The sequence below is a fragment of the Mustela nivalis genome, assembly GCF_964662115.1.
Source record: "Mustela nivalis genome assembly, chromosome: 7".
Taxonomy (NCBI): domain Eukaryota; kingdom Metazoa; phylum Chordata; class Mammalia; order Carnivora; family Mustelidae; genus Mustela; species Mustela nivalis.
Window position 1 is genome coordinate 118,745,542 of NC_139026.1, and position 24,965 is coordinate 118,770,506.

The 24,965-nt window shown below is 37.3% G+C and overlaps 1 protein-coding gene across 1 annotated transcript in view; it reads right to left on the bottom strand.

Moving 5' to 3' along the window:
• Positions 1–24,965, bottom strand: part of CCDC7 (coiled-coil domain containing 7) — a 431,686-nt gene that overhangs the window by 57,112 nt on the left and 349,609 nt on the right. The window contains exon 37 of the mRNA XM_082742485.1: positions 602–685. Coding sequence (XP_082598611.1) covers positions 602–685 — 84 coding nt within the window. The remainder of the gene's footprint in view (positions 1–601; positions 686–24,965) is intronic.

A 24,965-nucleotide genomic window follows, 5' to 3' on the forward strand; every position in this document is an offset into this window, starting at 1 on the left:
AAATTATAACCAATGAATCAGCTATCCTAAATTCCTCTTGTTACTATTATATTCATGAATTAGCCTTTCTTCTTTGGCAAATTGAAAGAATGTTCTCTCCAAGCCAGAAATAGAAAGTGAATAGAGTAGCATTAGACATACTTTCACCAACCATATTCAAAAGTCACTATAGGGGCACCTGGGTGCCTCAGTGGGTTAAAGCCTCTGCCTTCAGCTCAGGTCATGATCCCAGGGTCCTGGGATCGAGCCCCACATCAGGCTCTCTGCTCAGTGGGGAACCTGCTTCCTCCTCTCTCTCTGCCTGCCTCTCTGCTTACTTGTGATCTCTGTCAAATAAATAAATAAAAATCTTAGGAAAAAAAGGTCACTATAGCATTTAATTTTTTATGGTTTAATTTCTAAAAGAATTAGTTCTAAAACTCATATCTAGCTAGATTTTTATTTCTAATAAATACCAGAATATAATGAATTATGAGAATATTCATGAAGATTTTACCTATATAACATATAGCTACTCTTGTCATTTAGACCCAATCTTCATTACACCCCAAAGAAGGTAAACAAACCAGAAATATTAGACTTGCAAAACTCTTGTTCTTACCAGGGAGATTTTTTGATTGTATCTTCATTTCCTTCAGCAATATACGTGTTCCATTAACACCTTTCAAGTGTTCTATATTAGTTTCTATAGAAAAAACATATGAAAATACTTCTTCATAAGGTAACCTAATGTGTGTATGCAGCACTAATTTAGTCAGCCTTGTTATTAATCAATATGTATCCTAATAAAATATTTGTATTGCAGAATCAGCAAACTTTATTATTGGATATTAGCAATCATTTAACTTCCATATATTGAGGCTTAGAGGTGTTAATGGTTTGATCAAGACTGTTTATGTCCAGAAAATGATAAAAACTGATGCACAAACTCACATCTCATAATCCTTTAACCAGTGCTTCTTCCATACTATGCTATGTCTTATGCTAAATTAAAATATCCTGGAAAGTTTATGATAATAATACAACTTTTGAGTTTACATTAAAATCATAAACATACTGTAAGGATATACCTAGTGATGTGGAACATGAAGTTTTTTTCCCCACAGGTTACATTGCAAATCATGGCCTCCATTGCCACAGAAAATTACCAGGGAGCAGAAATTCTTTGACTAATCCAAGAATATTTTATGCCATTTTTATGCTATTTAGTTGTAAAAAACAAAAACAAAAAACAGGCATCAGTAAATGGGAAAGAATAGCAAGACATTTTGTGGATTGAGAAAAATGAGTACTTTCCCAGGTCTCTGTCATGCAGACATTGTATCTTGGGAGGAGGAAATGGTTAAATTTGCTGAAGTACTATAAGAGATTTGGTCTCATTTCATTTGAGTTTTTATGTGATTTGAAATTTTTACCCGATTTAAAATTTTCAACTAGGAGGAGGAGTCAAGCTGGCGGAGAAGTAGCAGGTTGAGACTACTTCAGCTAGCAGGAGATCAGCTAGATAGCTTATCTAAAGATTGCAAACACCTGCAAATCCATCAGCAGATTGAAGAGAAGAAGAACAGCAATTCTGGAAACAGAAAAACAACCACTTTCTGAAAGGTAGGACTGGCAGAGACGTGAATCCAAAGCAACGGGAAGATAGACCCCAGGGGGAGGGGCCAGCTCCCGGCAAGCGTTGGAGCAATGGAGCACAAAATCAGGACTTTTAAAAGTCTGTTCCGCTGAGGGACATCGCTCCAGAGGCTAAACCAGGGTGAAGCCCATGCAGGGACAGCGAGGCCTCAGGTCCCGCAGAGTCACAGAAGGATTGGGAGTATCTGAGTGTCGCAGAGCTTGTGGGTATTGGAACGGGAAAGCCGGCTACAGAGACAGAGCCAACAGTAAGCTCACAGCTCGGTGTTACCTTGAACCAGCCACAGGCTCGGAGAGCTTGGAGCGTGGCAGGAGGTCAGGCAGGCAGGAGTAACTGGGCGCTGTTCTCTGAGGGCGCACTGAGGAGTGGGGCCCCAGGCTCTCGGCTCCTCCAGGCCGGAGACCAGGAGGCCGCCATTTGTATTCCTGTCCTCTGGAACTCTATGGAAAGCGCTCAGGGAACAAAAGCTCCTGAAAGCAAACTGGAGCAGATTACTCAGCTCGGCCCCTGGTAAGGGCGGTGCAATTCTGCCTGGGGCAAAGACACTTGAGAATCACTACACCAGGCCCTCCCCCAGAATATCAACAAGAAATCCAGCCACGACCAAGCTCACCTACCAAGGAGTACAGTTTCAATACCAAGGAGACCAGCAGAATTCCAGAGAAGGAGAAAGCAAAGCATGGAATGCATGGCTTTCTCCCTGTGATTTTTTTAGTCTTGCAGTTAATTTAATTTTTTTCTTTTTCATTTTTTGTTTTTTTTTCTTCTCGCCTTCTGGTAAATATATATTTTTTTAACTTTTACCCTTTTCTTTTTTAACGTTTTTTAACTAGTTTATCTAATATATATATTTTTTCTTTTTTATATTTTTCTTATTTGTTTTCTTTTTTTAAAATTCTTTTCTTTTCTTTTTTTTTTTTCTTTCTTCCTTTTTGAACCTCTCTCTATCCCCTTTCTCCCCGTCACGATTTGGGATCTCTTCTGATTTGGTTAAAACACTTTTTCCTGGGGTTGTTGCCACCCTTTTAGTATTTTACTTGCTCCTTCATATACTCTTATCTGGACAAAATGACAAGACAGAAATTCACCACAAAAAAAAGAACAAGAGGCAGTACCGAAGGCTAGGGACCTAATCGATACAGACATTGGTAATATGTCAGATCTAGAGTTCAGAATGACAATTCTCAAGGTTCTAGCTGGGCTCGAAAAAGGCATGGAAGATATTAGAGAAACTCTCTCTCGAGATATAAAAGCCCTTTCTGGAGAAATGAAAGAACTAAAATCTAACCAAGTTGAAATAAAAAAAGCTATTAATGAGGTGCAATCAAAAATGGAGGCTCTCACTGCTAGGATAAATGAGGCAGAAGAAAGAATTAGTGATATAGAAGACCAAATGACAGAGAATAAAGAAGCTGAGCAAAAGAGGGACAAACAGCTACTGGACCACGAGGGGAGAATTCGAGAGATAAGTGATACCCTAAGATGAAACAACATTAGAATAATTGGGATTCCAGAAGAAGAAGAAAGAGAGAGGGGAGCAGAAGGTATACTGGAGAGAATTATTGGGGAGAATTTCCCCATTATGGCAAAGTGAAGAGCATCAAAATTCAGGAGGTTCAGAGAACAGACTTCAAAATCAATAAGAATAGGCCCACACCCCATCAACTAATAGTAAAATTTACAAGTCTCAGTGACAAAGAGAAAAATCCTGAAAGCAGCCCGGGAAAAAAGTCTGTAACATACAATGGTAAAAATATTCGATTGGCAGCTCACTTATCCACAGAGACCTGGCAGGCCAGAAAGAGCTGGCATGATATTTTCAGAGCACTAAACGAGAAAACCATGCAGCCAAGAATACTATATCCAGCTAGGCTATCATTGAAAATAGAAGGAGAGATTAAAAGCTTCCAGGACAAACAAAAACTGAAAGAATTTGCAAACACCAAACAAGCTCTACAGGAAATATTGAAAGGGGTCCTCTAAGCAAAGAGAGAGCCTACAAGTGGTAGATCAGAAAGGAACAGAGACCATATACAGTAACAGTCACCTTACAGGCAATACAATGGCACTAAATTCATATCTCTCAATAGTTACCCTGAATGTTGATGGGCTAAATGCCCCTGTCAAAAGACACAGGGTATCAGAATGGATAAAAAAACAAAACCCATCTATATGTTGCCTCCAAGAAACTCATTTTAAGCCCGAAGACACCTCCAGATTTAAAGTGAGGGGGTGGAAAAGAATTTACCATGCTAATGGACATCAGAAGAAAGCAGGAGTGGCAATCCTTATATCAGATCAATTAGATTTTAAGCCAAAGACTATAATAAGAGATGAGGAAGGACATTATATCATACTCAAAGGGTCTGTCCAACAAGAAGATTTAACAATTTTAAATATCTATGCCCCCAACGTGGGAGCAGCCAACTATATAAACCAATTAATAACAAAATCAAAGAAACACATCAATAATAATACAATAATAGTAGGGGACTTTAACACTCCCCTCACTGAAATGGACAGATCATCCAAGCAAAAGATAAGCAAGGAAATAAAGGCCTCAAACGACACACTGGACCAGATGGACATCACAGATATATTCAGAACATTTCATCCCCAAGCAACAGAATACACATTCTTCTCTAGTGCACATGGAACATTCTCCAGAATAGATCACATCCTCGGTCCTAAATCAGGACTCAACCGGTATCAAAACATTGGCATCATTCCCTGCATATTTTCAGACCACAATTCTCTAAAGCTATAACTCAACCACAAAAGGAAGTTTGGAAAGAACCCAAATACATGGAGACTAAACAGCATCCTTCTAAAGAATGAATGGGTCAACCGGGAAATTAAAGAAGAATTGAAAAAAATCATGGAAACAAATGATAATGAAAATACAACGGTTCAAAATCTGTGGGACACAACAAAGGCAGTCCTGAGAGGAAAATATATAGCGGTAGAAGCCTTTCTCAAGAAACAAGAAAGGTCTCAGGTACACAACCTAACCCTACACCTAAAGGAGCTGGAGAAAGAACAAGAAAGAAACCCTAAGCCCAGCAGGAGAAGAGAAACCATAAAGATCAGAGCAGAAATCAATGAAATAGAAACCAAAAAAACAATAGAACAAATCAACGAAAGTAGGAGCTGGTTCCTTGAAAGAATTAATAAAATTGATAAACCCCTGGCCCGACTTATCAAAAAGAACAGAGAAAGAACCCAAATAAATAACATCATGAATGAAAGAGGAGAGATCACAACTAACACCAAAGAAATACAAACTATTATAAGAACATACTATGAGCAACTCTATGGCAATAAATTTGACAATCTGGAAGAAATGGATGCATTCCTAGAAACATATAAACTACTACAACTGAACCAGCAAGAAATAGAAAGCCTGAACAGACCCATAACCAGTAAGGAGATTGAAACAGTCATTAAAAATCTCCAAACAAACAAAAGCCCAGGGCCAGAAGGCTCCCAGGGGTATTCTACCAAACATTTAAAGAAGAACTAATTCCTATTCTCCTGAAACTATTCCAAAAAATAGAAATGGAAGGAAAACTTCCAAACTCATTTTATGAGGCCAGCATCACCTTGATCCCAAAACCAGACAAGGATCCCATCAAAAAAGAGAGCTATAGACCAATATCCTTGATGAACACAGATGCGAAAATAATCACCAAAATACTAGCCAAAGGATTCAACAGTACATTAAAAGGATTATTCACCACGACCAAGTGGGATTTATTCCAGGGCTGCAAGGTTGGTTCAGTATCCACAAGTCAGTCAATGTGATACAACACATCAATAAAAGAAAGAACAAGAACCATATGATACACTCAATAGATGCTGAAAAAGCATTTGACAAAGTACAGCATCCCTTCCTGACCAAAACTATTCAAAGTGTAGGGATAGAGGGCACATACCTCAATATCATCAAAGCCATCTATGAAAAACCCACCACAAATATCATTCTCAATGGAGAAAAACTGAAAGCTTTTCCGCTAAGGTCAGGAACACGGCAGGGATGTCCATTATCACCACTGCTATTCAACATAGTACTAGAGGTCCTAGCCTCAGCAATCAGACAACAAAAGGAAATTAAAGGCATCCAAATTGGCAATGAAGAAGTCAAATTATCACTCTTTGCAGATGATATGATACTATATGTGGAAAACCCAAAAGACTCCACTCCAAAACTGCTAGAACTTGTACAGGAATTCAGTAAAGTGTCAGGATATAAAATCAATGCACAGAAATCAGTTGCATTTCTCTACACCAACAACAAGACAGAAGAAAGAGAAATTAAGGAGTCAATCCCATTTACAATTGCACCCAAAACCATAAGATACCTAGGAATAAACCTAACCAAAGAGACACAGAATCCATACTCAGAAAACTATAAAGTACTCATGAAAGAAATTGAGGAAGACACAAAGAAATGAAAAAATGTTCCATGCTCCTGGATTGGAAGAATAAATATTGTGAAAATGTCTACGCTACCTAAAGTAATCTACACATTTAATGCACTTCCTATCAAAGTACCATCCATCCTTTTCAAAGAAATTGAACAAATAATTCTAAAATTTATATGGAACCAGAAAAGACCTCGAATAGCCAAAGGGATATTGAAAAAGAAAGCCAAAGTTGGTGGCATCACAATTCCGGACTTCAAGCTCTATTACAAAGCTGTCATCATCAAGACAGCATGGTACTGGCACAAAAACAGACCCATAGATCAATGGAACAGAATAGGGAGCCCAGAAATAGACCCTCAACTCTATGGTCAACTAATCTTCGACAAAGCAGGAAAGAATGTCCAATGGAAAAAAGACAGCCTCTTCAATAAATGGTGCTGGGAAAATTGGACAGCCACATGCAGAAAAATGAAATTGGACCATTTCCTACACCACACACAAAAATAGACTCAAAATGGATGAAGGACCTCAATGTGCGAAAGGAAACCATCAAAATCCTGGAGGAGAACACTGGCAGCAACCTCTTCGACCTCAGCCACAGCAACATCTTCCTAGGAATATCGCCAAAGGCAAGGGAAGCAAGGGCAAAAATGAACTATTGGGATTTCATCAAGATCAAAAGCTTTTGCAAAGCAAAGGAAACAGTTAATAAAATCAAAAGACAACTGACAGAATGGGAGAAGATATTTCCAAACGACATATCAGATAAAGGACCAGTGTCCAAAATCTATAAAGAACTTAGCAAACTCAACACCCAAAGAACAAATAATCCAATCAAGAAATGGGCAGAGGACATGAACAGACATTTCTGCAAAGAAGACATCCAGATGGCCAACAGACACATGAAAAAGTGCTCCATATCACTCGGCATCAGGGAAATACAAATCAAAACCACAATGAGATATCACCTCACACCAGTCAGAATGGCTAAAATCAACAAGTCAGGAAATGACAGATGCTGGCGAGGATGCGGAGAAAGGGGAACCCTCCTACACTGTTGGTGGGAATGCAAGCTGGTGTAACCACTCTGGAAAACAGTATGGAGGTTCCTCAAAATGTTGAAAATAGAACTGCCCTATGACCCATCAATTGCACTATTGGGTATTTACCCTAAAGATACAAATGTAGTGATCCAAAGGGGCATGTGCACCCGAATGATTATAGCAGCAATGTCCACAATAGCCAAACTATGGAAAGAACCTAGATGTCCATCAACAGATGAATGGATCAAGAAGATGTGGTATATATACACAATGGAATACTATGCAGCCATCAAAAGAAATGAAATTTTGCCATTTGCGACAACATGGATGGAACTAGAGCGTATCATGCTTAGCGAAATAAGTCAAGCAGAGAAAGACAACTATCATATGATCTCCCTGATATGAGGAAGTGGTGATGCAACATGGGGGCTTAAGTGGGTAGAAGAAGATTCAATGAAACAAGATGGAATTAGGAGGGAGACAAACCATAAGTGACTCAATCTCACAAAACAAACTGAGGGTTGCTGGGGGGAGGGGGGTTGAGAGAAGGGGGTGGGATTATGGACATTGGGGAGGGTATGTGCTTTGGTGAGTGCTGTGAAGTGTGTAAACCTGGTGATTCACAGACCTGTACCCCTGGGGATAAAAATATATGTTTTTAAAAAAATAAAAAATTAAAAAAAATTTTTTCAACTAGATCCCATTATAGGAAAAATATATGAACATGGTTGAAGGAGAGTTTATACTGAAAAAGAAATGCTCACCTAAGGTCAACCACTAGCTCTAATAGTTTTGTGGTCAAGTTGGTTCTAACAGCACATACCTAAATTTGGAAACATGTTACGAAATAGTCATCCAGATGTGGAAGTCTTTCTTTGGAAAAATGCTGATTTAATAAATTGTAAAGATCACACTATGAAAGAATTTGCTGTAGTGATGTTGAAGAGGTTACTACCTATGTTCTCCTCTAGGACTTTGAGGGATTCCTGTCTCACACTGAGGTCTTTCATCCATTTAGAGTTTATCTTTGCATATGGTATAAGCGAATGGTTGAGTTTCATTCTTTTATATATAGCTGTCCAATTTTCTCAGCACCATTTATTGAAGAGACTATCTTTCCATGAGATATTTTCTCCTGCTTTGTCAAAGATTAGTTGACCATAGGTTTGAGGGTCCATATCTGGGTTCTCTATTCTGTTCCATTGATCTATGTGTCTGTTTTTGTGCCAATACCATGCTGTCTTGGTGATCACAACATTGTAATGTAGCTTGAAATCAGGCAACATGATTTATGTGCATTGATTTTGCATCTTTCTGCATTACTGAATTGCTGTATGAGTTCTAGTTATTTGGGGGTGGAGGCTTTTGGGTTTCCCACATAAAGTATCATGTCATCTGTGAAGAGAGAGAATTTGACTTCTTCTTTGCCAATCTGGACACATTTTATGTCTTTTTATTGTCTGATAGCTGTTGCTAGGACTTCTAGTACTCTGTTGAACACTAGTGGTAAGAGTGGGAATCCTTGTCATGTTCCTGATTTTAAGGGAAAGGCTCTCAGCTTTTCCCCATTGAGAATGATATTCACTGTAGGCTTTTCATAGATGGTTATTATGAAATTGAGGCATATTCCCTCCATCTCTACATTCTGAAGAGTTTTAATCAGGAAAGGATGCTGTATTTTTGTCAAATGCTTTTTCTGCATCAATTGAGAGGACCATATGGTTCTTATCTCTCCTCTTATTAATATGTTCTATCGCATTGATTGATTTGCAAGTGTTGAACTACCCTTGCTTTCCAGAGATAAAATTAACTGTTGGGGCTTCATCAAGATAAAAAGTTTCTTCCCAGCAAAAGAAACAGTCAACAAAACAAAGAGGCAACCCACGGGATGGGAGAAGATATTTGCAAATGACACTACAGATAAAGGACTGATATCCAAGATCTATAAAGAACTTCTCAAACTCAATAACCAAAAACCAAATAAGTCAAAAAATGGGCAGAAGACATGAGTAGACACTTCTCCAAACATACAAATGGCTATTAGACACATGTAAAAATGTTCATCATCACTAGCTATCAGAGAAATTCAAATCAAAACTAAACTGAGAAAATATCCAGTAGAAAAAAGACAATCTCATCAATAAATGGTGCTGGGAAAATTTAGACAGCTATATATAGAAGAATGAAATTTGACCATTCTCTTACACCATACACAAAGGTAAACTTGAAATGGATAAAAGACCCTGAACATGAGGCAGGAATCTCAAAATTCTAGATGAGTACATAAGCAGTGAACCTCTTCAGCATCAGCCTCAGCAACTTCTATCAAGACATGTCTCCAAAGGCAATGGAAACAAAAGCAAAAATGAACTTTTGGGACTTCATCAAGAGAAAAAGCTTCTACATAGCAAAGGAAATTGTCAACAAAACAAAGAGGCAACCCACAGAATGGGAGAAGATATTCACAAATTGTACCACAGACAAAGGGTTGATATCCAAGATCTATAAAGAACTCCTCAAACTCAATACATTCAAGACAGATAATCACATCAAAAAAAATGGGCAGAGGACATGACCAGACACTTCTCCAATGAAGACATACAAATGGCTAACAGACACATGAAAAAATGCTCATCATCATTAACCATCAGGGAGATTCAAATCAAAGCCTCATTGAGATATCACCTTATACCAGTTAAAATGGCCAAAATTAACAAGATAAGAAACAACAGGTGTTGGAGAGGATGAGGAGAAAGGGAACCCTCTTAAACTGTTGGCGGGAATGCAAGTTGGTACAGCCACTTTGGAAAACAGTGTGGAGATTCCTTAAGAAATTACCCTGAAAAAAATAAATCAATTAAAAAATACATAAAGGAAAAAATGTGTAAGGCAAAAGGCATAATGATATAAAAGCTTCTTTGTAGACACCGCCCAATTTAGGAATAAGAATATTTAGGTCTTCTCTGGCCCCTTGCATTTCCCCTAAGAGGAAAGACAATCCTGAATTTTCTCTTTATCTTTGTCTTATTTTTATTTATACTTAACTATGTTTATATTATTAAGAAATGTATTATGTTGTTTTGCATGGTTTTGTACTTTGCTCAAGTGGAAACATACTGGAAACTTACTATTTCCACTCAATATTATATATTTTGCCTTGTACATGTAAGTTTTAATCCACATAGATTTGATTTTCTTATATGCAGTGTGAGATAGGGTTCCAATTTCATCTTTTCACATTCAGATAACCAATTGTTCCAATGCCATATATTGAAAAGTGTATATTTTTCTAAATAATTTGCATGTTATCTCAGTCATAAATAAAATTTCCATTTTTGTTAAAAAAAGAAAGAAAGAAAAAGAAATTAAAAATAGAGGTCATAAAAATGACCCTGCAATTGCACTACTGGGTATTTACTCCAAAGATACAGATGTAATGAAAAGAAGTGACATCTGTACCGCAATGTTCATAGCAGCAATGGCTACAATTGCCAAACTGGAAAGAGCCAAGATGTCCTTCAGCAAATGAATGGTTAAAGAAGATAGGGTTCATATATATAATGGATTATTATGCCTCCATCAGAAAGGATGAATACCTAACTTTTGTATCAACATGGACGGGACTGGAGGAGATTATGCTGAGTGAAATAAGTGAAGCAGAGAAAGTCAATTATCATATAGTTTCACTTACTTGTGGAACATAAGGAATAACATGTAGGACATTAGGAGAAGGAAAGGAGAAGTGAGTTGGGGGTAATCAGAGGGGAAACAAACCTGGAGAGTCTATGGACTCTGGGAAACAAACTGAGGGTTTTGGAGGGGAGTGGGGTTGTGGGCTGGGTGAGCCTGGTGGTGGGTATTAAGTAGAGCTCGTATTTCATGGAGCACTGGGTGTGGTACATAAGCAATGAATCTTGGAACACTGAAAAAATAAAATAAAACACATTGAGATACCACCTTACATCAATCAGGAGGGTAACAATTGACAAGGAAAAAAGCAAAAAATGTTAGAGAGGTTGTGGAGAAAGAAGAACCCTCTTACACTGTTGGTGGGAATGCAAGCTGGTATAGCCACTCTGGAAAACGATATGAAGGTTCCTCAAGATGTTAAAAATAGAGCTTCCTTATGACTCAGCAATTGCACTACTAGGTACTTACTCCAAAACCCAGAAGTAGTGTAAAGAAAGAGTACATGCACCCCAATATTCATAGAAGCAATGTCCACAATAGTCAAACTGTGGAAGGAGCCATGATGCCCTTCAACAGATGAATGGATAAAGATGTAGTCCATGTATACAATGGAATATTATGTGGCCATCAGAAAAGATGAATGCCCAAATTTTGCATCAACATGGGTGGAACTGGAAGAAATTATGCTAAGTGAAATAAGTCAAATAGGGAAGTCAGTTATCATGGTTTCACTTATTCATGGAACATAAGAAATAGCATGGAGGACATTAGGAGAAGGAAGGGGAAAATGAAGGGTGGGGGGCGGGAATCAGAAGGCGAGATAACCATGAGAGACTATGTACTCTGGGAAACAAACTGAGGGTTTTTGAGATAAGGAAGTGTTGGGCGATGGGTTAGTCAGGTGATGGGTATTAAGAAGGGCATGTATTGCATGGAGCACTGGGTATTATATGCAAACAATGAATCACGGAACACTACATCAAAGCCTAATAATGTACATAACATTAAAAAGAAAAAGATCACACTATGACCTTGGTAATCCAAATGTACCAACACTGCAATCTGTATAAATGTGGTGACATGCTGTACCATTACCAAAGTGAAATGTCCCAGATTAGACAAAACAAGTTTTCAATAATGAAGTAAGAACAGTTAATGAAATAAGATCTACAGAAACAAAAATCTGGAATTATTAACATTTATTTTAAGTTCTTTGGTTCTTTCTCCAACTGGTATATACAAGAAGGGTTTGTTCATTTGAATTGAGGAAGCAAAGTGTCCCTCAATAAGCAAACAAAAGTAAGAACAGTATCTGAGGGAAGATCAGGCTAAGTATTAGAAATTGAAAGTTATACGCTGGAGAAATAATCTAGTAAAAATTACATTTTTCTCTCTTGTTATGCCCTCCCACTTTCCAAATTTTTTTTATCCTATTCTTCTTGGACATGACTGGGTTATTTCTAAAATATATATAACAGAATACACATCTTTTACCTCTTCTGTTCGGTTTACTCCTATGTACCTTGCTGTTTTAGGGGCAATTGTAAAAAAGACAATTCCTTGATTTCTACTTCTGTTGTTTCATTATTAGTGTATAGGAATGCAACAGATTTCTGTACACTGATTTTGTATCCTGTGACATTACTGAATTCATGTATCAGGTTTTCTATATACAGTATCATGTGATCTGCATATCGGGAAAGTTTAACTTCTTCCTTGCCTATTTGGAGGCCTTTTATTTCTTTTTGTTTTCTGTTTTAAGAAGCCAGGACTTCTTGTACTATGTTAAATAACAGTGGTGAGACATCCTGGTCTTGTTCTTGACAACAGAGGAAAAGCTCTCAGTTTTCCCCCATTGAAGTAAATATTAGCTGTGGGTTTTTGTATATGGCCTTTATGATATTGAGATATGTTCCCTCTATCTCTGCTTTGTTGGGGTTTTCAAGAATCGATGCTGTATTTTGTCAAAAAAAATTTTTTTTTTGCACTAAGAATGTCATATGGGGGGGGGGCACCTGGGTGGCTCAGTGGGTTAAAGCCTCTGCCTTTGGCTCAGGTCATGATCCCAGGGTCCTGGTATTGAGCCCCACATAGGGCCCTCTGCTCAGCAGAGAGCCTGTTTCCCCCCCTCTCTCTGTCTGCCTCTCTGTCTACTTGTGATCTCTGTCAAATAAATAAAAATACAAATTCTTTCAGATAAAAATATATGTTTATAAAAAATAAAAAATTAAAAAAAAAGAACAAATAATAATAGAAGGACAAACAAAAAATAAATAAATAAATAAATAAAAATAAAAAATAGCATTAAAAGTATAAATTGCTCTAGGTAGTATAGACATTTTAACAATGTTTATTCTTCCGATCCAAGAGCATGGAATGGTATTCCATCTTTTTGTGTCTTCTTCATTTTCTTTCATGAGTGCTCTGTAGTTCCTCAAGTACAGATCCTTTTCCTCTTTGGTTAGGTTTATTCCCAGGTATCTTATGGTTCTTGGTACTATAGTAAATAGAATCGATTCTCTAATTTTCCTTTCTGTATTTTCATTATTAGTGTATAAGAGCGCCACTGATTTCTGTACATTGACTTTGTATCCTGCCACATTGCTGAATTGTTGTATGAGTTCTAGTAGTTTGGGGGTGGAGTCTTCTGGGTTTTCCATATAAAGAATCATGTCTATACTACCTAGAGCAATCTATACTTTTAATGCTATTTCGATCAAAATTCCACCAGTATTCTTCAAAAAGCTGGAGCAAATAATCCTAAAATTTGTATGGAATCAGAAGAGACCCCGAATCGCTAAGGAAATGTTGAAAAACAAAAATAAAACGGGGGGCATCATGTTACCTGATTTCAAGCTTTACTACAAAGCTGTGATCACCAAGGCAGCATGGTACTGGCATAAAAGCAGACACATAGACCAGTGGAACAGAGTAGAGAGCCCAGATATGGACCCTCAACTCTATGGTCAAATAATCTTCGACAAAACAGGAAAAAATATACAGTGGAAAAAAGACAGTCTCTTCAATAAATGTTGCTGGGAAAACTGGACAGCTATATGTAGAAGAATGAAACTCGACCATTCTCTTACACTGTACACAAAGACAAACTCAAAATGGATAAAAGACCTCAAAGTGAGACAGGAATCCATCAGAATCCTAGTGGAGAACATAGGCAGTAATCTCTTCGATATCAGCCATAGCAACTTCTTTCAAGATATGTCTCCAAGGAACAGTGTGGAGATTCCTCAAGAAATTAAAAATAGGGGGTGCCTAGGTGGCTCAGTGGGTTAAAGCCTCTGCCTTCAGCCCAGGTCATGATCCTGGGGTCCTGGGATCGAGCCCCACATCGGGCTCTCTGCTCATCAGAGAGCCTGCTTCCCCCTCTCTCTCTGCCTGCCTCTCTGACTGCTTGTGATTTCTCTCTGTGTGTGTCAAATAAATAAATAAAATCTTTAAAAAAAAGAAATTAAAAATAGAACTTCCCTATGACCCTGCCATTGCACTCCTGGATATTTACCCCAAAGATACAGATGTAGTGAAAAGAAGGGCCATCTGTACCCCAGTGTTTATAGCAGCAATGGCCAAGGTCGCCAAACTGTGGAAAGAACCAAGATGCCCTTCAACGGATGAATGGATAAGGAAGATGGTCCATATACACTATGGAGTATTATGCCTCCATCAGAAAGGACTAACACCCAACTTTTGTAGCAACATGGATGGGACTGGAAGAGATTATGCTGAGTGAAATAAGTCAAGCAGAGAGAGTCAATTATCATACGGTTTCACTTATTTGTGGAGCATAACAAAAAGCATAGAGGACATGGGGAGTTAGAGAGAAGGGGGTTCGGGTAAATTGGAAGGGGAGGTGAATCATGAGAGACTATGGACTCTGAAAAACAATCTGAGGGGTTTGAAGTGGTGGGGGGGTAGGGGTCGAGGTACCAGGTGATGGGTATTATAGAGAGCACGGATTGCATGGAGCACTGGGTGTGGTGAAAAAATAATGATACTGTTATGCTGAAAATAAATAAATAAATAAATAAGATATGTCTCCAAAGGCAAAGGAAACAAAAGCGAAGATGAACTTTTGGGACTTCATCAAAATCCAAATCTTCTGCACAGCCAAGGAAACAGTCAAGAAAACAAAGAGGCAACCCACGGAATGGGAGTAGATATTTGTAAATGACATTACAGACAAAAGGTTGATATCCAGGATCTATAATGAAATTCTCAAACTCAACACACACAAAACAGACAAGCATATCAAAAAATGGGCAGAAGATACGAACAGAGACTTCTCCAATGAAGACATACAAATGGCTATCAGACACATGAAAAAATGTTCCTCATCACTAGCCATCAGGGAGATTCAAATTAAAACCACATTGAGATATCACCTTACACCAGTTAGAATGGCCAAAATTAGCAAGACAGGAAACAACATGTGTTGGAGAGGATGTGGAGAAAGGGGAACCCTCCTACTCTGTTGGGGAGAATGCAAGTTGGTGCAGCCTCTTTGGAGAACAGTGTGGAGATTCCTCAAGAAATTAAAAATAAAACTTTCTTATGACTCTGCAATTGCACTCCTGGGTATTTACCCCAAAGATACAGATGTCGTGAAAAGAAGGGCCATCTGTACCCCAATGTTTATAGCAGCAATGGCCATGGTCGCCAAACTATGGAAAGAACCAGGATGCCCTTCAGTGGACGAATGGATAAGGAAAATGTGTTCCATATACACTATAGAGTATTATGCCTCCATCAGAAAGGACGAATATCCAACTTTTGTAGTAACATCGACGGGACTCGAAGAGGTTATGCTGAGTGAAATAAGTCAAGCAGAGAGAGTCAATTATCATATGTTTCACTTATTTGTGGAGCATAACAAAAAGCATGGAGGACATGGGGAGTTAGAGAGGAGAAGGGAGTTGGAAATTGGAAGGGGAGGTGAATCATGAGAGACTATGGACTCTGAAAAACAATCTGAGGGGTTTGAAGTGGCGGGGGGCGGGGGTGAGAGGTTGAGGTACCAGGTGGTGGGTATTATAGAGGGCACGGATTGCATGGAGCACTGGGTGTGGTGCAAAAATAATGAATACCGTTATGCTTAAAATAAAATTAATTTTAAAAAATAAATAAAAAAGAAGGTCATATAGGTGCGCCTGTGTGGCTCAGTGGGTTAAAGCCTCTGCCTTCGGCTCGGGTCATGATCCCGGGGTCCTGGGAGCGAGTCCCGCATTGGGCTCTCTGCTCAGTGGGGAGCCTTCTTCCTCCTCTCTCTGCCTGTCTCTCTGCCTACTTGTGATCTCTGTCTGTCAAATAAAAAAAGAAATAATCTTTAAAAAGAAAAGATCATATGGTTCTTATACTTTCATTTATTAATGTGGTGTATCATGTTGATTGATTCACAAACCAAAGATGTACAAGTTTTGTACTCTGAAAACTACAGAACACTTATGAAAGAAATTGAAGGTGACACAAAGAAATGGAAAAACTATCCATGTTCATGGATTGAAAGGACAAATATTAAAATGTCTATACTCTCCAAAGCAAACTACACATTTAAAACAATCTCTATCAAAATACCACCAACATTTTCAAATATCTTCTCCCATTCTGTGGGTTGCCTCTTTGTTGCTGATATCTAGGATCTATAAAGAACTCCTCAAACTCAATACACACAAAACAGATAATCATGTCAAAAAATGGGCAGAAGACCTGAACAGACACTTCTCCGATGAAGACATACAAATGGCTAACAGAAACATGAAAAAATGTGTCATCATTAACCATCAGGGAGATTCAAATCAAAACCTCACTGAGATACCACCTTACATCAGTTAAAATGGCCAAAATTAACAAGACAAGAAACAACAGGTATTGGAGAGGATGTGGAGAAAGGGGAACCCTCTTACATGGTTGGTGGGAATGCAAGTTGGTGCAGCCTCTTTGGAAAACAGTGTGGAGATTCCTCAAGAAATTAAAAATAGAGGTTTCCTATGACCCTGCAATTGCACTACTGGGTATTTACTCCAAAGATACATATGTAATGAAAAGAAGGGCCATCTACACCCAATGTATTATGGAGGACACATATTGCATGGAGCACTGGATATGGCACATAAACAATGAATTTTGGAACACTGAAAAGAAATTTTATTTTTTTTAAAGATTTTGTTTATTTGACAGACAGAGATCACAAGTAGACAGAGAGGCAGGCAGAGATAGAGAGAGAGGGAAGCAGGCTCCCTGCTGAGCAGAGAGCCCGATGCGGGACTCGATCCCAGGACCCTGAGATCAGACCTGAGCCGAAGGCAGTGGCTTAACCCACTGAGCCACCCAGGCACCCTGAAAAGAAATTTTAAAAGTAAATAAAAATAATTTTAAAAAGAATAAAAACATACCACCAGCATTTTTCACAGAGCTAGAACAAGCAAACCTAAAATTTGTATGGAACCACAAAAGAACCTGAATAGTCAAAGCAATCCTGAAAAATCAAAGCAAAGTTGGAGGCAAAATTGTGGACTTCAAGCTATATTACAAAGCTGTCATGACAGTATGGTACTGGTCCAGAAACAGACACATAGATCAATGGAATGGAATAGAAGTCCCAGAAGTGGACCCACAACTATATGGTCAACTAATCTCTGAGAAATCAGGAATGAATATTCAATGGGAAAAAAAAAACAGTCTCTGTAACAAATAGTATTAGGAAAAATAAGCAGCAATATGCAAAAGAATGAAATTGGACCACTTTATTACACCATAACCAAAAATAAATTCAAATTGGATGAAAGACCTAAATGTGTGACAGAAAACCATCAAAATCCTAGAGAAGAACACGGGCAGTAACCTCAGCCATAACAGCTCCTTACTAGATACATCTCTGGAGGCAAGTGAAACAAAGTAAACATGAACTATTGGTATATTTATCTTTATCAAGATAAAAATCTTCACATTGAAGGAAATAATCAACAAAACTAAAAGGCAACCTATGGAATGGGAGAAGGCATTTGCAAATGACGTATATGATAGAGTTAGTATCCAAAATAAATAAAGACCTTATAAAACTCAGCACCTAAAAAATAAAAATCCAGTTAAAAAAATGGGCAGAACACATTAATAGGCACTTTTCAAGAGAAGTTATCAAGCTGGTGAGCAGACACATGAAAAGATGCTCAACATCACTCATCATCAGGAAAATATAAGTCAAAATCACAATGAGACACCACCTCACACCCATCAGAATGGCTACAATTAATAACACAAGAAACAACAGGTGTTGGTGAAGATGCAGAGAAAGGGGAACCTCTTTCTTCCTGTTTGTGGGAATTCAAACTGATACATAACTCTGGAAAATGGTATGGAAGTCCCTCAAAAAGTTAAAAAATAGAACTACTCTATGATCCAGCAATTGCACTACCCAGTACTTACCCAAAGGATTCAAATATACTGATGCAAAGGGATACATACTCCTGATATTCATAGCAGCATTATCAACCATAGTCTAATTATACAAAGAACCCAAATGTCTGTCAATTGATGAATATATATACCATACATATATATATATATATATACACACACATACATACACATCATTTCTTCTTTATTAATATATATATATGTATATATATATATATATATATATATATACACACACACATACATATGCATAATGGAATGTAACTCAGCAATAAAAAATAATGAAATACATGAATGGAGTTAGAGAGTATTATGTGAGAGAGGGTTGGCTATTATAGCTAATGTTGCTAAAAGTATCAAAGGACACAAATCCCTTCAAGTTAGTATTTTGGTGTTCTTTTGAAATTTTTTATAGATTTTTTCTCTAGAGCAATTCAAGTTTACATAGAGTTCTCAAATACTTCTTCCACCCCCACTTACAATTTCTCCTATTGTTAACATTCTGTATTAGATAATATATTTGTTAGAATTGGTGAATCAATGTTGAATTACTAATAATATCTATGGTTTATGTTAGAGTTTACTTCTTGTAGCACAATTCTGTGGATATTGACAAATGTTTGTCATGTGCCCACCCCTATAGTATTACACATATTAGCTTTAGCACCCTGAAAATTCCTTGTGCTCCAACTCCCCATTACTCCTCATTCTGAAACCCTGGCAACTCCTGATATTTATACTGTCTGTATAGTTTTGCCTTTTCCATAGTTGTACATAGTTGAAATCATACAGCTTTTTTCAAAACTGGCTTCTGTCACTTAGCAATATTCCCTTGAGTTTCTGCTATGCCCTTCTGTGGCTTGAAAGCCCATTTCTTTTTACTGCGAACAACATACCATTATATGGATGTACCATTGGTTAATCCATTCACCTACTGGAAAACATCTTTGTTGTGTCCAATATTAGGCAATTATAGATAAATCTGCTATAGATATTAATGCACAGATTATTGCATGGATATAGGATTTCAACTCATTTGAGTAAATATTTTGAAGCACAATTACTGGATTGTATGATAATGTTGGGCTTTATAAAAATGTATAGCATTTTCCGCACTCAAGAACAATAAATAAGGGTTCCTGTATTCCACATCCTTTATAGTATTTTGCATTCTCAGTGTCTTTGGGTTAGCCATTCTCATAGGTGTGTCTCATTAGGTATCATATTATTGTTTTAATTTACAATTTCCTAATGACATATGAAATTTCATATGCTTATTTGCCATCTTGTGTCTTCAGAGAAGACACTCTTCTGAGACTCTTGAGAGTTTTAAAATTGGGTTGTTATTTCAACATGAAATTTAATCATTTTTATATATTTCAAACACAAGACCTTTACATGGATAGATGTTTTGCAAATATTTTCTCCTAACACATATTATATCTTTTAATTCTCTTAAAAATGTCATTCATGGAGCATAAACATTCATTTTAAAGAAGTCCAACTCATCACAATTTTTCTGCTCCTCTTTCTCTAGTTTCTCAAGAGGGAAGGAGAGATTATTTTTTTATCGTTCTAATTTTCTTATATATGTATTCAATGCTATTAGTTTCCTTCTTAGCACTCCTTTCATTGTTGTGTCACACACATTTTGATAAGTAGTATTTTAATTTTCTTTCTTTTTTTTAAATTTCTTTTCAGCATAACAGAATCCATTGTTTTTGCACCACACTAGTGCTCCATGCAATATATGCCCTCCTTAATACCCACCACCTGGCTCCCCCAACCTTCCACCCCCCCACCCCTTCAAAACCCTCAGGTTCCTTTTCAGAGTCCATAGTCTCTCATGGTTCACCTCCCCTTCCAAATTCCCTCAACTCCATTCTCCTCTCCATCTCCCCATGTCCTCCATGTTATTTGTTATGCTCCACAAATAAGTGAAACATATGATAATTGACTCTCTCTGCTTGACTTATTTCACTCAGCATAATCTCTTCCAGTCCCGTCCATGTTGATACAAAAGTCAGGTATTCATCCTTTCTGATGGAGGCATAATACTCTATAGTGTATATGGACCACATCTTCCTTATCCATTCATTCATTGAAGGGCATCTTGTTTCTTTCCACAGTTTGGCGACCATGGCCATTGCTGCTATAAACATTGGGGTACAGATGGCCCTTCTTTTCACTACATCTGTATCTTTGGGGTAAATACCCAGTAGTGCAATTGCAGGGTCATAGGGAAGCTCTATTTTTAATTTCTTAAAGTAGGAAAAAGTATACAGTGGAAAAAAGACAGTCTTCAATAAATGGTGCTGGGAAAATTGCACAGCTATGTAGAAGAATGAAACTCGACCATTCTCTTACACTGTACACAAAGATAAACTCAAAATGGATAAAAGACCTCAACATGAGACAGGAATCCATCAGAATCCTAGAGGAGAACATAGGAAGTATTCTCTTCGATATCAGCCATTTCTTTCAAGATATGTCTCCAAAGGCAAAGGAAACAAAAGCAAAAATGACCTTTTGGGACTCATCAAAATCAAAAGCTTCTGCACAGCAAAGGAAACAGTCAACAAAACAAAAAGGCAACCCACAGAGTGGGAGAAGATATTTACAAATGACAGTACAGACAAAAGGTTGATATCCAGGATCTATAAAGAACTTCTCAAACTCAACACACACAAAACATAATCATATGAAAAAAATGGGCAGAAGATATGAACAGACACTTCTCCAATGAAGACATACAAATGGCTATCAGACACATGAAAAAATGTTCCTCATCACTAGCCATCAGGGAGATTCAAATTAAAACCACATTGAGATACCACCTACACCAGTTAGAATGGCCAAAATTAGCAAGACAGGAAACAACATGTGTTGGAGAGGATGTGGAGAAAGGGGAACCCTCCTACTCTGTTGGGGGGAATGCAAGTTAATGCAGCCACTTTGGAGAACAGTGTGGAGATTCCTGAAGTATTTTAATTTTCACTTAGTTCAAATTTTAAAAATTTGACACTTTGAGCATGTACTTTAGAGGTGTATTCTTTCATCTTCAAGTATTTTGAGATTGCCCAGCTATCTGTATATTATTGATTTCTATTTTAATTCCATTGTAGATTGAGAGCATGATTTATATGATTTCTATTTTAGAAAAAAAATTTAATGTATAATTTTTTTTAAGATTTTATTTATTTTATAGAGATCACAAGTAGGCAGAGAGGCGGGCGGGGAGCAGGCTCCCTGCTGAGCAGAAAGCCCGATATCAGGCTCGATCCCAGGACTCTGAGATCATGACCTGAGCCAAAGACAGAGGCTTAATCCACTGAACCACTCAGGCTTTCTTTCTTAACATATAGTCTAACTTTGAAAAAAATGTGGTCTATCTTTGTGAGTATAACTTGTGAGTTTGACAGTAATGTGTATTCTGCTATTATTGGATGTAGTATTCAAGTAGACATCAATTAGATACAGTTATTTGATGGTCTTGCTGAGTTCACCTATGTTTTTTATTTTTTGCCTGCTGGTTATGTTCATTTCTGATAGAGGGGTGAAGTCTCCAAATATAAAAATGTACATGTAGATTTCTCCTTGCAGTTCTGTCACTTTTTGCCTATGTATTTTGGCACATGCACATTAAGGCATATACACATTAAGGAATATTATATCTTCTTGGAGAATTGGCTCATTTATCATTACTTAATACTTCTACTTATCCCTGGTAATTTTCCTTGCTCTGAAGTCTGCTTTTTCTGATACTAATATAATTATTCATGTACATTTTTCTCCATATCTTTACTTTTCTGTCTGTGTCTCTTTATGCATATATCAATTTTTCCACCTTAATAGAAGTGTAATTAACAAATAAAGTTGTAATATATTTAAAGTGTACAGCACAGTGATTTATGTATGCTTCGAAAATGGCTCCCACAATCAAATTAACCCATCCATGACCTCACATAGTCTTGCTTTCTTGCTGCTTCTCTATCTTTTCTTATCTCTTTCTACTCTTTTCTTTTCTTTCCCTCCTTCCTTTCTTTCCTTCCTTCTCTCCTTCCTCCTTTTTTAGTGACAGTTCTTCTACCTAATCTCCTAGCAAATATCACATATACAATACAAGTATCATTAGATATAATCATCATGCTGTACATTAAATCCATAGTACTTATATCTAAAAATTTGAACCTCTCATCAATCATTCCATTTAACCCATGGCAGGACCTGGCAACCATAATTCTACACTCAGTTTCTCAGTTTGACTTTTTTCTAGATTCTACATACAAGTAATTCTGTATAGTATTTATCTCTGTCTGACTTATTTCACATAGCAAAATGCCCTCCAGGCTTATCCACATGTTTTCAAAAGGCAGTATTTCCTTCCTTTTTATGGCAAAATTATATTCTATAATATATATTCATTATTCATTATCTATTAGTCCATTAATGGATTGTGTGCACTTAGGTTATTTTCATTTCAGCTAATGTGAATAATGCCACTGTAAACATGGTTGTACAAATGTTTTCTGAGATAGTGATTGCATTTCCTTCAGATACAAGCCCAGATATGTATTTACTAGGCCAGATGGTAATTCAGTTTTTAGTTCCTTTGGAAAACTTCCATACTGTTTTCTATAATGGCTGCACAAATTTACATTATAATCAACCATGTAGAAGAGTTGCATTTTCTTCACATTCTCACCAATACTTATTATTCTCTGTCTCTGACAACAGCGATTCCAAAAACTGTGAACTGATATTTCATTGTGATTTTCATTTGCATTTCCCTGGTGACTGGTGATTTTAAGCATCTTTTCATTAATCTATTGGCCATTTGTATGTCTTTGGAAAAATACTTGTTCAGAGATCCTTGAATTACTGTGATTGTGATTGAATTGTTAGTAATTTCACCACTAAGTTGTATCAGTTCATTGTATATTTTGGATATTAACCTCTTAGCCAATATGTAGTTTAAAAGTATTTTCTCCTATTCTGTAGATTACCTCTTCATTTTGTGATTTTTTTGTGTGTGTGATTGTTTCATTTGCTGTACAAAAGTTTTTTAGTTTGATGTAATCCTACTTATTTATTTGTATTTTGTTCTTGTGCTTTTGATGTCAAATGAAAAAATATTGGGTTGCCTGGGTGGCTCAGTGGGTTAAAGCCTCTGCCTTTGGCTCAGGTCATGATCCCAGGGTCCTGGGATCAAGCCCTGCATTGGGCTCTCTGCTCAGCAGGGAGACTGCCTCCCCCTCTCTCTCTGCCTGCCTCTCTACTTGTGATCTCTGTCAAATAAATCAATAAAATCTTTTAAAAAATTATTGCTAAGACCAACATTAAGATTTGTTTTCTTTTTTTCTTTTATTTAAATTCAATTTAGTCAGCATGTAGTGTATTATTAGTTTCAGGGGTAGAATTTAGTGATTCATCAGTTGCATATAACACCCAGTGCTCAATACATCAAGTGCCTTCCTTAACATCCATCACCCAGTTATACAATACCCCCACCTACCTCCTTGCCAGAAACCCTCAGTTTGCTCCCTATAGTTAAGAATCTCTTACGGTTTTCCTCACTGTTTTTTATATTATTTTATTTTTCCTCTGCATCTGTTTTGCTTTTTAATTCCACATATGAGTGAAATCATGTGGTATTGATCTTTCTCTGACTGACTTATTTCACTTAGCATGATACTCTCTAGTTCCATTCATGTCATTGCAAAAGGCAAGATTTCATACTCAGCCATCAAAAAGAATGAAATCTTGCCATTTCTTTCTATAGCCATGTGGTATATATACAATGTCCTCTTTATCCATTCACCTGTTGATGGATATCTGGGCTATTTCCACAGTTTGGCAATTGCAGACATTGCTGCTATAATCATTGAGGTGCATATGTCCCTTTGAATAACTCTTTTTTTTTTTTTTTAATCCTTTGGGTAAATACCTTGTAGTGCAATTGCTGGGTTGTAGGGTAGCTCTATTTTTAACTTCTTGAGTAACCTCCACACTGTTTTCCAGAGTGGCTGTACCAGCTTGCATTTCCACCAACGGTGTAAGAGGGTAAAATCATCTGCATCCTTGCCAACATCTGTTGTTTCTTGTGTAAGTTTTAGCCATTCTGACCAGTATGAGGTGATATCTCATTGTGGCTTTGATTTATATTTCCTTGATGCCAAGTGATGTTAAGCACTTTTTCGTGTGTCTGTTGGCCATTTGTAGGTCTTCTTTGGAAAAATGTCTGTTCATTTATATCCCCTGCCCACTTCTTTACTAGATCTTTTGTTCTTGGGGTATTGAGATTGCTAAGTTCTTCAGAGATTTTGGATATAAACCCTTTATCAGATATGTCATTTGCAAATATACTCTCCCACTCTGTGCCTTGCCTTTTAGTTTTGTTGACTGTTTCCTTTGCTATGTAAAGGCTTTTTGTCCTGATGAAGTCCCAATAGTTTATATTTCCTTTTGTTTCCCTTGCCTAGTAAGAAATTGCTGTGGCTGAGGGCAAAGAGGTTGCTGCCTATGTCTTCCTCAATGATTTTGATGGAATCCTGTATCACATTTAGGTCTTTTACCCATTTTGAATTTATTTTTGTGTATGGTGTAAGAAGTGGTCCAGTCTATTATTCTACATGTGGCTGACCAATTTTCCTAAAACCATTTATTGACGAGACCTTTTTCCGTTGGATATTCTTTCTTGCTTTGTTGAAGTTCAGTTGACCATAGAGTTGAGGGTTCATT